The sequence below is a fragment of the Pantherophis guttatus genome, chromosome 7 (assembly GCF_059756535.1).
Source record: "Pantherophis guttatus breed Tessera chromosome 7, ASM5975653v1, whole genome shotgun sequence".
Taxonomy (NCBI): Eukaryota; Metazoa; Chordata; class Lepidosauria; order Squamata; family Colubridae; genus Pantherophis; species Pantherophis guttatus.
This window is the reverse complement of record NC_142069.1, coordinates 30547386-30561154: the sequence shown is the minus strand read 5'-3', so window position 1 is coordinate 30561154 and position 13769 is coordinate 30547386. Positions and strand designations below refer to the sequence as shown.

The 13769-nt window shown below is 41.3% G+C and overlaps 1 protein-coding gene and 1 long non-coding RNA gene across 2 annotated transcripts; one reads left to right on the top strand and one right to left on the bottom strand.

Moving 5' to 3' along the window:
• Positions 1-6696: 6696 nt before the first annotated feature.
• On the bottom strand, positions 6697-12122 carry LOC148112792 (uncharacterized). Its single transcript, XM_087873506.1, has 6 exons — positions 12071-12122; positions 11573-11751; positions 10361-10559; positions 9119-9295; positions 8051-8265; positions 6697-7046 (listed from the first exon to the last, which is right to left on the bottom strand). Exons 1-6 carry the CDS (start codon positions 12120-12122, stop codon positions 6954-6956), a joined length of 915 nt encoding a protein of 304 aa, XP_087729632.1. The 3' UTR covers positions 6697-6953.
• Positions 12123-13156: 1034 nt separating this feature from the next.
• Positions 13157-13524, top strand: LOC148112791 (uncharacterized). Its single transcript, XR_015728887.1, has 2 exons — positions 13157-13243; positions 13334-13524. It is a non-coding gene; the product is annotated as an uncharacterized LOC148112791 (long non-coding RNA).
• Positions 13525-13769: the final 245 nt, after the last annotated feature.

Sequence of the window (13769 nt, the reverse complement as noted above, 5' to 3'; positions counted from 1 at the left end):
AATTAAATAAATGAAAGAGGGCGGGGATGACGTTGTGGCAGTATGGTAATGACTTAGCGGAGCTCAGCTAAACCAGCCAAATTCAACCTACCAGGCCCCCTAGGGGGTCAAAAGTCACCCCGGAAAGGTAACGAAGTAGACGGGACACTCCATAGATTGCGAGGAAGAAAGCAGCCCCTTGCAGGTCCAGAGGAAGCTGGACCTGCAAGGGGCTGGCAGGAGAAGACAATGGCCATTATGGCCAGAACAAGCTAGGACAGCCCCATGGAAGAAGTGACTGAGAAGGACTGAGCAGCAGCATGAGTGATCTGGGCAAGATTTTTTTTTTTCTAACCTCTGGGAGGAATTTTCCCCAAGAACTTTTCCTTTCCTGGAGAGTGTAACTCAAAAAGGGGAGGCAGGATGTTTTATTGCCTGCTTCCCAAAGCTTAGTGGAGACTAAGATTTTGAGCCTTTGACAATCCGGAAAAAGCCTGATTTCATTTAAAATATAAGAGGCACGGGTTAAAACCTGTGGGGAGCCTGGACTGGTTCTTTTTGTTTTGTTTTTTTTCCTACTAAAAAATTGGAACTGATTTGATGATTATTAAGTTTGGACGGACTTTAAAAGGTTTTTTTCCCTTTGTCTTCAAAATAAATATTGTAGTAAAAATGGAAAACTAAGTAAGCACGACACCTAAAGTTTGGAGAGGACACTGCAAGTCGATAGAAGAAGTCTGTTATGTCTAGGGTGGTTATTTTTGGAAAGGAGTTTGAAATAAAATAGCACCTGCAGATTGCTTACTTTGAAAGTTTGGAGATACAGAGTGAAAATATTAAAAGGCTTTAAACTATGTTTTGAACTATTGTGGATTACAAATTGAGCTAGCAAAGTGAAGAAGTGAAACAGCTTGGATTTGTTTTGAGACCAAGTGAAAGACTTTCCTCCTGTTTAGTTTTATTTTTTATTTTTTCCTTTTTTTGGCTCTTGGACTGGCTGGATACTCCAAACTTTGGGATTTGTGTTTTTCCACATTTTAATGCTTTGGGATTATAAATATACTCAACAGCGAATTGAGATTTATAAAGTCTTGGAGAATTGATGGGCCTTTTGGATTACAAATATTTAATACTAAGAGAAGAAAGAAGCAGCTGTGAACTTTGAAAAGTGAACTGAGAGTTGCAACGTCCTGGGGTATTGATGAGCTTGTGGATTACTGATACTAGTTATTGAGAGAAGAAGAAGAAAGAAAAATAACTATTTGCAAAGAAGTACTCCACGCTATTACAGGATAAATTTTTGGACTGATCTGGTGGATTATAAAAGTTATAAGATTGTGATACAGGTGGGAATAGGAAGAGAAAAGAGTGGCCTTTCCTTGGTATAAAGCAGTGGGGTTAGAAGTTGCTTGGGAGCTAGGATATTTATTGTGGTGTATTTTGCTAAATTAAAGTCCCATTTAACCTGGTTAATAGACATTAGTTATAAGCAGAAATGGCAAGCAATCCAAATTTAAGCAAGTTAGGAAAGAAAACATCATCTGCAGCATCAAGTCCATCAAGTAAAAGATTGATAGAGAGCATGTTACAAGCAGAGCAATCAAATGCATTTCAAAAAGACGTGATGACAATGTTCCAATCCTTACAGGAGGCGATAACAAAGAATCATAATGAGGTGAAGAGTGAGTTGGGAGAGGTAAAAGAAACGGTACACAACATGAATGCAAAAATAGGGAATTTCCAACAGATGATAGAAAAAAAAGAACAAAAGATTCAGGTAATAGAGGAAAAATCAGAACAAGCCGAGAAAAAAATGGAGGAAATGAATCAAAGGCTTACACAGGAAAATAAAGAATTGGAGGAAAACATTATTTTGTTGCAAATGGAAAGGCTGCTTATTTCTTGAGATTCCAAAATATAGAAGAGGAAAAAGGAGAAGACCTACCCTGATATAATGATAGAATTGCTGGCAAATGCCTTACAAATTGCAACGCAGGAAATGCAAACAGAAATTGATGAAATATTCAGAATACACACAACCTATGTGAGAAGACATAATCTCCCGAGACAAATTTCATGTCAGATTTGTTAAGCTGATAAGAGTTGAAATACTTTAAAAAGCGAGAGCTGAACCTCTGCAATATAAAGGCAAAGAAATTGTGGCGGTGAAACAGGTGCCAAGAAGAGTAAGAAACCTAAGAAGACAATATCAATTCTTGACAGGTCAGCTGATTAAATACAATGTAAATTTTAGATAGCTGATACCGGGGGGAATTTTGGCAACTTGAAATGAAAAAAAGATAGATTGGACTCATTAGATAAAGCATATGAATTTTATGAATGTCACTTTGGAACTACTGAAGAACAGGGAAGGGGAGAGGAAGGAGAACACAAAGGGCAAAGAGAACTAGCAAATGTGGAAAAGACTATACGTCAGAAAGAAAGTCCCAGAAAACAGAACAAGTAGAACAAGAAGGAGCAAAAGCAAAGGAACTGAGAGAAATAAGATAAACTAGGACAATACGACCTATATACAAGTGAGAAGATGGAATAAGAAATACAAATGATATCAATCAACATAAATGGATTGAATTCACCAATAAAAAGGAAAAAAAAACTTTCACAAAACTACAAAAATTAAAACTTCACTTAATCTGTCTCCAAAAAGTTCATATTCAAAAACAACATAGTAGGCTTTTAGAATACTCCAAAATGGGAAAAGTTACATTTCATTAGCACAATAAAAGAAAAAGGGGGTGGTCTTATATATAAAGGAAACAATAAACACCAAGTAAATATACACAGATGAAGATGGGAGAATTTTGATGGTAGAGATAATAATAAACCAAAAACAAGTACTTTTGATATCAATAATAAGCAAGAAGAATTTTATAAACAGTTCCACATGAAAATAACTGAAATGGATTATGACAGTAGTTGTGTGTTAGGGAACTTCAATGTAATTGTGGACCCAAAACTGGACTATAGAAGTAGGAAAGTAGATAAAAAGACATGGAAAACACTCCCTAGGACCTTCTTTAAAATGATAGAACTATCACTTCAAGATACATGGAGAGACATGAACTTAGAGAAAAACCAAGATACATTCTACTCAGACATCAATCATGGTTGAGAATAGATATGATATAGATGACACCGGAATTAAGAACAAATGTACAGGAGATAGAAATTGAAATAAATGTACAGTACAGGCAGATCACAACACAATGAAAATAAATTGGAAAGGTCAAAGGGAAAAAATGAGATGGATGTTGAATCAAGCCCTATTAAATGATAAAGAGTTTATACAAATAATGGAGGAAGAAATGGAAATCTTGTTCAAGGAGAATACAAAAGATGAGACTTCATTACAAAATGTATGGGATATAGCAAAAGCATATATTTGGGGATTAGTAATCACCTATACAGCAAAAAAGAATAAGGAAAAGAGGCAAACACAAAAGAGATTAGCAGAAGAACACAAAAGACTGGAAACAGTTACAGAAAGAACCGCAAAAAAATTTAAAAAAACAAATGGGACTGATAAAACATAAACTCAATTAATGGAAACAGAAGAACTAGCACAAAAGATTAAAAGAGCAAAACAAAATTACTTTGAAAATGCCAACAAACCAGGAAGATGGTTAGCATATAAATTGAAAAAGGAGAAAGAGAAGAAATTGATACACAGCTATGAGTGAAACTAAAAAGAAAATAATCCAGAATTACTACAGAAAATTATATAATCAAGAGAAGGTGTCAGAAAAAAAAATAAAACAATATTTGGAGAAAGCTGAATTACCCAAATTACCAGAAACAGTGAAGGTTATGTTAAATGAAAAGATAACAATGATGGAACTAACAGAGGAGATCAAGAGACAAAATAATAATAATAAAACACCAGGACCAGATGGACTACCAGCAGAGCTTTATAAATGTTTACAAGATACTTTGGGTTTGCCAATATTGGAAGTTTATAATGAAGTACTGTTAGAGGCCAAAATTCCAAACACATGGATGGAAGCAAATATATCCCTGATACCGAAAAAAGAATCAGATTTAATGCAGATAAAAAAACTAGGCCAATATCACTATTAAATGCAGACTACAAAATATATGCCTCAATAATTGCAGAAAGATTAAAAAGATTCCTGAATGAATTTATACACCCAGACCTGAATGGATTTTTACCTAAAAGGCAAATTAGGAATAATATGAGAATCATTTTGAACACGTTGGAATATTATGAAATGCATCCAGAAAAACAAATGGCATTGATATTCTTAGATGCACAGAAAGCATTTGATAATGTAAATTGGCAATTTATGTTATCACAATTAAAATATATGGACTATGGGGAGAAATTTGTTAACATGATTGAGGCAATATATTCTAAGCAAACTGCAAAAGTAATGGTTAATGGGGATGTGACTGAAAACATTAACATAAGAAAAGGCATGAGAGAAGGAGGTCTGTTGTCCCCTCTATTATTTATATTAACATTGGAAATACTTAATGGAAACATTAGACAAGACTCAGAAATAAAAGGAATGGAAATAAAAACAGAAGAATATAAGCTACAGACATTTGCAGATAACCTGGTATTTATCTTAGAAGAACCACAAGAATCTGGACCCAAGTTAATAAAAATAATAGCAGAGTATGGTGAAGTTGCAGGATTGAAAATGAATAAAGATAAAACTAAAATACTAGTTAAAAATGTCACAGAGAAACAAAAAAAAGTTAGTGGAAAAGATAGATATTCAAATACCGTATTTTCCGGCGTATAAGACGACTGGGCGTATAAGACGACCCCCAACTTTTCCTGTTAAAATATAGGGTTTGGGCTATACTCGCCATATAAGACTGCCCCTCTTCCAATGCACACCAAATAAAAATTAAAAAACATCAACTGGCTCACCTACAATGTAAAAGCAGCTGTGCTAGACCCAAAATGGCCCCTGTAACAAGCAGGAACCTCACACAGCCACAAAAAGCCCCCCCAAAAAACTTTCACACTCTAAACACACACAACACAACACAACTGGCTCACCCACAATGTAAAAGCAGCTGTGCTAGACCCAAAATGGCCCCTGCAACAAGCAGGAACCTCACACAGCCACAAAAAGTCCAAAAAATCAACTTTCACACTTTACACACACAAAATTCCACATACAGCTTTGTGAGATTTTGTGTGTTTGTGTAGTTGGAGTGAAACACTACAGAAACACACTAAATCTCAGAAAGCTGCACAAATATTATTTTATTTTATTTTATTTTTATTTTTATATGAAAGCTAAATTTAAAACTTCCTAAACTTTAAATGGCTAGGTCTAAAAAAGAACAACTAAAAAAAACCCAATTGACTATTTTTTTTAAAGCTCCCAAAGGGGAAAAAAACTTACCCAATAGAAAAGGGGTCTCCAACCTTGGCAACTTTAAGACTTGTAGACTTCAACTCCCAGAATTCCTCAGGCAGTTTTGCTTTCCTGGCTGAGGAATTCTGGGAGTTGAAGTCCACAACTCCCTCCTTGCTTGATTGCAGGCAGGGAGTTGCTTGCTTGCCTGAATAGATTCAGGCAAGCAAAGCAAGGCAAGCGTTGCGACTAGCAGCTGAGGTAAGCAAGCTGGAGGGGGAAAACTTTTTCTCTTTTACATGGCTCTGGCCATCCCAGCTGAGTTGCAGGGAACTCAGCTGGGATGGGATCGACCGTCAGAACTGGGACCGTCAGAGCCATGGTTCTGGCGATCCCAGCTGAGTTGCAGGGAACTCAGCTGGGATGGTCAGAGCTGGGATCGTCAGAGTAAAAGGGAAAAAACTTTTTTCCTTTTACATGGTTTCTGGCGATCCCAGCTGAGTTGCAGGGAACTCAGCTGGGATCCTCAGAGCTGGGATCGTCAGAGTAAAAGGGAAAAAACTTTTTTTCTTTTACATGGTTTCTGGCGATCCCAGCTGAGTTGCAGGGAACTCAGCTGGGATCGTCAGAGCCATTTAAGGCTCATCAGAGCCTTTCGGGCTGGTCTGCCTGGTTACAGGAGAACGACACCCGGCATATAAAACGACCCCCGACTTTTGAGAAGATTTTCATGTGTTAAAAAGTCGTCTTATACGCCGGAAAATATGGTAGTTAAGAAAATTAAATACCTAGGAGTTCAGCTAACAGCAAGGTGTGCAATTATAAAAGAAGATAATTATATGAAACTATCACAACAAATTAAATTAGACTTGGAGAAATGGAAAAATCTGCAGCTATCATTGATAGGAAGAACATTTTGCCGATATTGTTATTCGTATTTCAAACAATTCCGATAAAATTAGGAAAAAAAAATTTTTTTTTTGAAGAATTAAACAAAATGATACTAAAATATATTTGGCAAAGGAAAAAAGCAACAATAAGACTGAAACTGCTACAAGATACTAAATTGAAAGGAGGCCATGGCTTGCCAGATTGGGCTAAATCAGTTGGCATGCAGTCGGTAATACCAGAAGCCTCTGTTTTTCATACAGTTTGCTCTGTAGGAAACTCTTAAAGGCTTGGGATTTCAGAAATTCCCAACTGCAAAAGAGTAAGTTAGCTAGTCTAATGGTGAGCGTGGGAATGGAGAAGACACAGGTACTTTCTTTTCTATACCTGTATTCTCCTGAATGCACATGCTCACAAGCACACTCACACACAAAACCACCATAACAAAAACATAAAAATCATGACTAAGAGCTCAAGGTGTACAAAATGTTTTGGGAAAAGGGAGAAGGTGGCTGCTGGTCAGTTCCATCTGTTCTTTGTCACCTTCATTAGTTTCAATGGAAAACCCATATTCCCTGGAAATTCGTAGTCCCCCCCCCCCGCCCTCAGTCTCCCGGCATCTTTCACAGTAGAAGATCAGCTGCAAAGGATTTTGGTTAAGCTGCTCCGGGTTTTTGAATTGAAGAAATGGAGGGGGAGATGAGAATTTCTCAATTACTGAAAAGATGTTCAGCAGCCACCAGCTGGAGTCACAATATCTGCTTGAGATTTCACTTTATAATGCTGGCCACCAAGCCTCTGGCCACCACCGCCAGCCTTTGCCTGAGGAAAGGGAGGGAGAGAAAAAAAGCCCAAATTAGAATAAGATGGACAAGAGATTTTGGATGACCAAAGAAATTGAAAAAACTGCACAAATACAATTCACAGTGCTGGGTATTGGATACATATAAGCCCCATAAAAAACATCTTCCATCTAAGCCAGTGATGGCTAAGCTTTTCTGGACCGAGTGCCCAAATTGCGCACCCGAAACCTCAAAATGCAACATACACGCGGGCCCCGAGCATTGATACCGCCCCCAGCATGCACACGCAGCCCCCCGCAAGCACCCTGCGCATGTGCCCCCTGCACACACCCGCCCCCCGCGCATGTGTGGCAGAGACCCAACAATAAGTTGGCCAGTGGGAGGTGCGCTTTCATGTGTGGCAGAGCTAAACTAGGGCAACAGTTTGCGTGCCCACAGAGAAGGCGCTGCATGCCACCTGTGGTACATGTGCCATAGGTTCGCCATCACAGATCTAAGCCTTCCAATTCCTATTCAGAAGAGGACATCTCACTGATGTTTTCTTATGGTCATGATGGTGGGGTATTCTCTGTTGTAACTGCTAAGAGGCACAAGCAGTGCAGCAAAATAAAGTGGGCATGGAGCATTTCCACCACAAATTAAAGTTCAAAGCCTTTATTGTCGTTGTATATCATGTATACAATGAAATTGGTTTAGCCTCTACTGGTGCAGTCCATACACGAATACAATAATGACCAGTAATACAAGAGTATTTGATTATCAACAACCCTAAGATGACTGGTTTTATTTGTTTATTTCTCTTTCCACTGTAAATTCCTTTGAAATTTGTGAACATTTCAAAACAGTTGTGAAAATTGTGAAAAACAAAGTATAAATAAAATCAGAGAATAAATGGGAAACAAGAGGATGAGAAACCATGTTCATAACAATTCTTCCTGAAGGTTCCTGAGCTTCATGAGAATTCAACTTAAATAATTTACAGCCTGTGCTCCTAAGGCATACAAGCCATAGTAGAGGAAATACCTTATTTCCCTCTTGGTTGTGGGATTCTTCATCCAAAGCAGGCTGAAGGAAAGCATTGGGAAAAGAAAAGCAGAGGTAAGCTGAACACAGGACAAACAGATAACGAAGGCAAACAAACAACAAAAATGAAACCAAAACCAGTGGAGGAGAAACGGTGGTTCCCTTTAAGGTAAGCCTGGGAAAGGTATGAATGCATTGACAAGGGTACAAACGCACTGCACAGCAATGATTGGTTGCTATTAGTTCTCACTGGTTCGCACAAACCATTGGCGGAAATTTGGCCAAGGTCACTGAACCGTTAGTGATGGCCGGCAGGCCATGCCCCCGAACCAGTCCTCTGGTCGCTGCTTGCTTGCCCTGGCCGCCATGTTAGTCGCCGCCATGTTCTATGCATTCCATTGCCTTGCAAGTCCAATGGGATGAGCATGCGCGAAGAACATGGCAACGACAGCAGCTTTTTCCATCGGTACATTTTGGCGGATTGCGGAGAAAGCGGCTGGCAAAGAAGCCTTTTCAGAGGCTTCCTTGCCAGCTGCTTTCCAGCAGTGGCAATTGGCTAGGGGCCGCCGAAAACTCCAATCAGCTTGCCTTCCCGACTCTGGACCAACCGCCACGGAAGGTAAGCAGCTGAACAAAGAGGTGGTGGTGGGAGAGGAAGGCAGGCAAGTGGGCTAGGCCACAGGGGCCACCGAGAAGGCAGGCAAGCATGTTGGGGCCACCTGGCCATGGGGAAGAGAGCTAGCAGCCTACTCCCTTTCCTGTGGCCCTGCCATGCTTGCCTGCCTTCCCGGTGGTCCCCCACGCCCTTGCCTTCCAAGGTCAGGTCATCCATCCAGCCCATGACGGGAGATGCACTGCTTCTGGCCCATTCCGGCCACTGGGTGGGTGGGTGGGTGGCCCTTCAGGAAGAGGAGCTGTGCGCTGGAGCTGAGAGGGGTGGCGACAGTGATGGTGCTGCGGGAGGGTGGCCGGATGTCCCAGGGCTGGTGCACATGTGTACCGCATGTGAAGGGAGGCAGACACCGCACCTCTGAGGAAAAGAGGCGGCGGTGAAGCCCTGGCTGTCACCTGGGAGAGGACCACGGAGGGACACACAGACATGCACGTGCATCCGTATCGCCCCCGCTGTCACTTCTTTTTCTGTCGGCTTCTCGGCGCTCTTAAAGTCGATTTTGAAGAGCTGGAAGCTGGAACAATGAGTTTGGCGGCGATCTGAGGAAACGTCTTCCAGCTCTTCAAGATCGACTTTAAGAACACTAAAAAGCTGACAGCAAAAGTAGCTGTGCAGGGGTGTGTGTGTCTGTGTCCCTCCGTGGTCCTCCACTCCCAGGTGACAGCCAGGGCTTTGCTGCCACCTCTTTTCCTCAGAGGGGTGGTGTCTGCCTCCAAGTCCTTGCGGAGGGACACACACACACACACACACACACACACACATACATACACATCTGTTGCTGCTACTTTTGCTGTCGGCTTCTCAGTGCTCTTAAAGTCGATCTTGAAGGAAGACATTTCTTTAGATCACCGCCAAACTCATTGTTAGGAGCGTCAGATAAGCCCCTGAATATACGAGAAGTCTTGGGCAAAGTTCTTCCAAAGAATGTTCGTGTTTGCTCTGTGATACGAAGCCGAGAAGGAGAAGACTGGGCCGAACTTTGGAAGAACTTTGCCCAAGACTTCTCGTATATTCAGGGTCTAGCCTGACTCTCCCAACAATGAGTTTGGCGGGGATCTAAGGAAACGTCTTCCAGCTCTTCAAGAATGACTTTAAGAGCGCTGAGAAGCCAACAGCGAAAGTAGCAGCAGTGGGGGCGACGGACGTGTGTGTGCGTGTCCCTCTGCAAGGACTTGGAGGCAGACACTGTCCCTCTAAAGAAAAGAGGAAGTGGCGAAGCCCTAGCTGTCAGCTGGGAGAGGAGGACTGCAGAGGGACACATACACACATGCTCCTGTCATACCCGCTGCCACTACTTTTGCTCTCAGCTTCTCGGCACTCTTAAAGTCGATCTTAAAGAGCTGGAAGACGTTTCCTTAAATCCGCTGCCAAACTCATTGTTGAGAGCGTCAGGCTAGCCCCTGAATATACAAGAAGTCTTGGGCAAAGCTCTTCCAAAGAATGTGCATGTTTGCTCTGTGATATGAGGCTGAGGAGGAGGAGGGGGCGACAGACATGCCCACTCAGTCATATGACTACCAAGGCACACCCACCAAACAAGCCACGCCCACAGAACCGGTAGTGAAAAAATTTGGAACCCACACCTGCTGCACAAGCCACAACAGCACAGGCCACAACTGCACAGGCCACAACTACCTATGGTTGTTGAGCACCAGATGGTGCTGAGGCAACTGTTGCCAGTGAGGCTCCATCCTCTGCCACAGGGGAAGTCAGCACTGCTATGCCAGCCTGGGCTCCGCTCTCTTCGCGCTTGATCAAGGGTCCTTTTTTTGTAGACTGCATCTTGATTTGCTGGGGCTTCGAGTTCATGGGAGAATTATTGGTGGTCTGGAGTAACTGCCAGTGAAAAACAGATAACCAGAATCAGGATCTTTGCTGAGTGTTGGGTTTTACTTGAAACCATAGAATTAACCCAGCAAAGTTGATGTGACTTTAGTTAGACCTTCAGATACTTAGAAAAAGAAGCTAAGCTCTCTCATCTCCTACAACTCCCGAAGCAGGAAGAGACTAAAGTTAGTCTCATTTTTTTATTCCAGGAGCTGATAGGGAAGATCAAACATTATGAAAAAAAAAAAGGGATTTTAACAGCAGAATAATATTTAAGCCATTTCATTGTACATATGCTTCAATTTATCTATTTGAATGATATATAAAATTATATTCTGATTTGGCAACCAAGAACTTCTGAATTTGCCATGCTTAAAAAAGGATGGTTGGTGCCCTGCATTTGTAAATACGAGGAATCCATTGGAATAATACCTTCATTCCAAACAGAAGCAAGGCTTAAAAGACTCAGAACTGTAACTGGGCTTGCAAGCCTTTAGAAAATATGGGTATTGCAGCAATGTTTAATTTCAACAGAAAGAACACGGACGCAGGGCACCTAAGAAGACTCCATTTTGGATGGGGTGAAAATTCTAGAAGATACTTGACTTGTTGCGGCAACTCTAAAAAAAGAAGGAAAGGACCGAAACAGCAGAAATAGACTCCATCCTTTTCTCACTAGCTTCCCAGTGGATCCTTCCAGCATAGCTAAATGCAAATTCAGATAGACAAGCAACATTTTGCCAAGTTCCTCACTGAACAACAATGCTCAAACTTGTTCTACCTTACCTGGGCTGAAAACTCTGAAAAAATGGGAACAGAACCATCTTAAGCATAGAATTTGCTGTAAAGTTAATCCCATATAGATACTGGAAAATAACAATTGTTTATCAATTATGTACCCCACCAGTAAGTAGCAACAAGCAGTAACTGGCAACAAAGCAATACACTATTAAATCAATGAAGAAGAGAAATTATGCAACTGCAGGTGCCAATCTCTGAAACTCCTCCCCATCCACTATTACCTTGGTGATAGTGCCGACAGCTTTGGTACGCCCCTCACGAAAAACTAGCCGCTGGTCTATGTGCAAGTACTCAGGAGTTTTGATGAAGCGGAAGTGGACAGTGGCTTTGTCCCCAGTGCGGAGGCAGTCTTTGTCCATGCTAAGGATAGTGGCTGTCTGGCGAATGCTACCACAATGTACTACAAACAGGGAAACAAATATTGGCAATATACATGGATGTTATTAATTCACCACAAAAAAAAGTTCAGTCTCCTTTGTTATGTATATGGCTCTCTGACTAATAGGAACATCATCAAAACTTTACTCTTGTTACTTTCCCTAGTGAGCCCAGATCTTCATTGCTCAGTGGCATTCTTAAGCAGTGAGGGATTCCTCCAATGAGAAATCTGAAGGCTTCCCATATGTCATGCTTTCCTCAAAAACCTCTCTCTTGTAAGACACAGGTTTTAAAAAATCACATGCAGTCCCCCCTCCCCCCTCCCAGGTCATCCATCAAACCTAGCACTAAAATGGAATTTCTACAGAGGTGCAAGTCAAGCACTGTAGCCATGGATCACCCAACGATCTTGATGTTCTTCTGCAGATACGCACAGATTGCGGCTGCCTTTCTTCTACCTTTTTGGAAACGCGGCTGCTTATTTTATTTTTTTTCAAAAGCCAGGCTCCGCTGCTTTCGCTTCCTTCCGGCAAGCGGGCGCTGCGTTTGTTTGTTGCCGTCCTTAAAAGAGCGGAGAGGAAGATGCACCTTGGAAGTTTCCGTCGGAGAGCAAGAGGAGCGAGCGGGGAAAGGAGGGCGGTGGGCGGGTGGGCGAGTGAAACAGATACGCGCACCGGAGGTTTGTCCTGATCTAAGTTTCCGTGCGTGGATTTGCAAGTTGTGCAACGACCGTGGTTGCTGTTGAAAAGAGCGAGGCAGCCGCGTGGATGGAGGAGAAGCGGCCGAAGGCTCGAGCTGCTGTAACGGAAACAACGGAAACGGTTTGACAGTTTTGCGGCCGCCTCAATATTGATACTGTTGCAATATTTTCAGGATCAGACTCAATAAATTTAGCAAGAGTTAAAGGTTTAAATATATCTCCTTTTATTTACATTAGGCATTCTATATTCACTAAATATTCACAGATAGAAGCAAAGAAAAAGGGTGCAAACAGCTCCTTATATATACAATGGGTGGAGCTAAATATGGGAGTGGTGAAATATGAATACATTAAGAAGTGAAGAATAAATTAACCCCTGATACCCCGTTCATATACTATTTACACATTAGAGAATAAGGCATTTACATCTGACAGATACATTGAGAAGTGGCGGTTAAAGATGAAGGTTTGAAGTAGCGAGGGATGATGGGGTTAAATTAACAGTTCTAGGCATGTTTAATTTATAAAGAGAAGGAGGGGAAATCACGCCTCCTAATTTGGAAATCCTACCCTGGAGAGACCTAGATTCCAATTGCTCTTATGTGATCTTGGCTCATTTACAAGTCAGTCTAACCTATTTTGCGGGATTATTGTTGCGAGGGAAAGAATTACTTTGTTTTCAGGGAAATAATTCTGTGAACTGTTTTAAGCCACTGAAAGTAAATGTGGGATTCCTGAAACTCCCAGGAGATTAGTGGTGACATATTGTGTATCACTTTTGCCCCACTGATTTTCAGCTCAAGAGCCCAATGAGGTACTCTCAGTGAAATATTGATATTGAATCATTTCTGGTTTCTACAATCTTAACTCAGCATTTCTGAACCACATAACCTGTTTTCTTTAGGTCAAAAAATGTGCATGGTGCTGCCAAAGTACTAAAAGAGATGACAACTGTTATTCCCATATGAGGGGAGGCGTTTCAAAATTGAAAGTGGGAGCACTTGAACGCCATATTGTGAATACAAGACAGAATCAAAATACAGTCTGAATTTCTGTACAAGACAGAATCAAAATACAGTCTGATATTACACTTTCTTTCTAATTTGTCTTCTTTAAAATGCTCTATTTTAGCAAATTGACCCTGCAATAGGGCAATTTTTGCTCCATAGGGTCTCAGTGATTTTCTTTCTCAGAGATTGAAGCATAAAAGTTAAGGGGAGATGAGGAGAAGAACAGATCTGAAAGATGTGAAGGAAAGGAGGCCAGCTTGTCTCCGGGGGTAACAGACTTGATTTGAGTCGAGCTGCCTAATTGAGATGAAAGGAGGCATTTGTATTTTC

What these genes read in the sequence shown, in the direction of transcription:
- LOC148112792 (XM_087873506.1), bottom strand. Translation starts at nt 12,122, where the DNA reads ATGGCTACAGTGCTTGACTTGCACCTCTGTAGAAATTCCATTTTAGTG. An exon ending in AAATTCCATTTTAGTGCTAG is followed by an intron (nt 11,752 to 12,070) that starts GTTTGATGGATG and finishes CCCTGTTTGTAG; the next exon opens with TACATTGTGGTAGCATTCGC. An exon ending in CTGTCGGCACTATCACCAAG is followed by an intron (nt 10,560 to 11,572) that starts GTAATAGTGGAT and finishes TTTCACTGGCAG; the next exon opens with TTACTCCAGACCACCAATAA.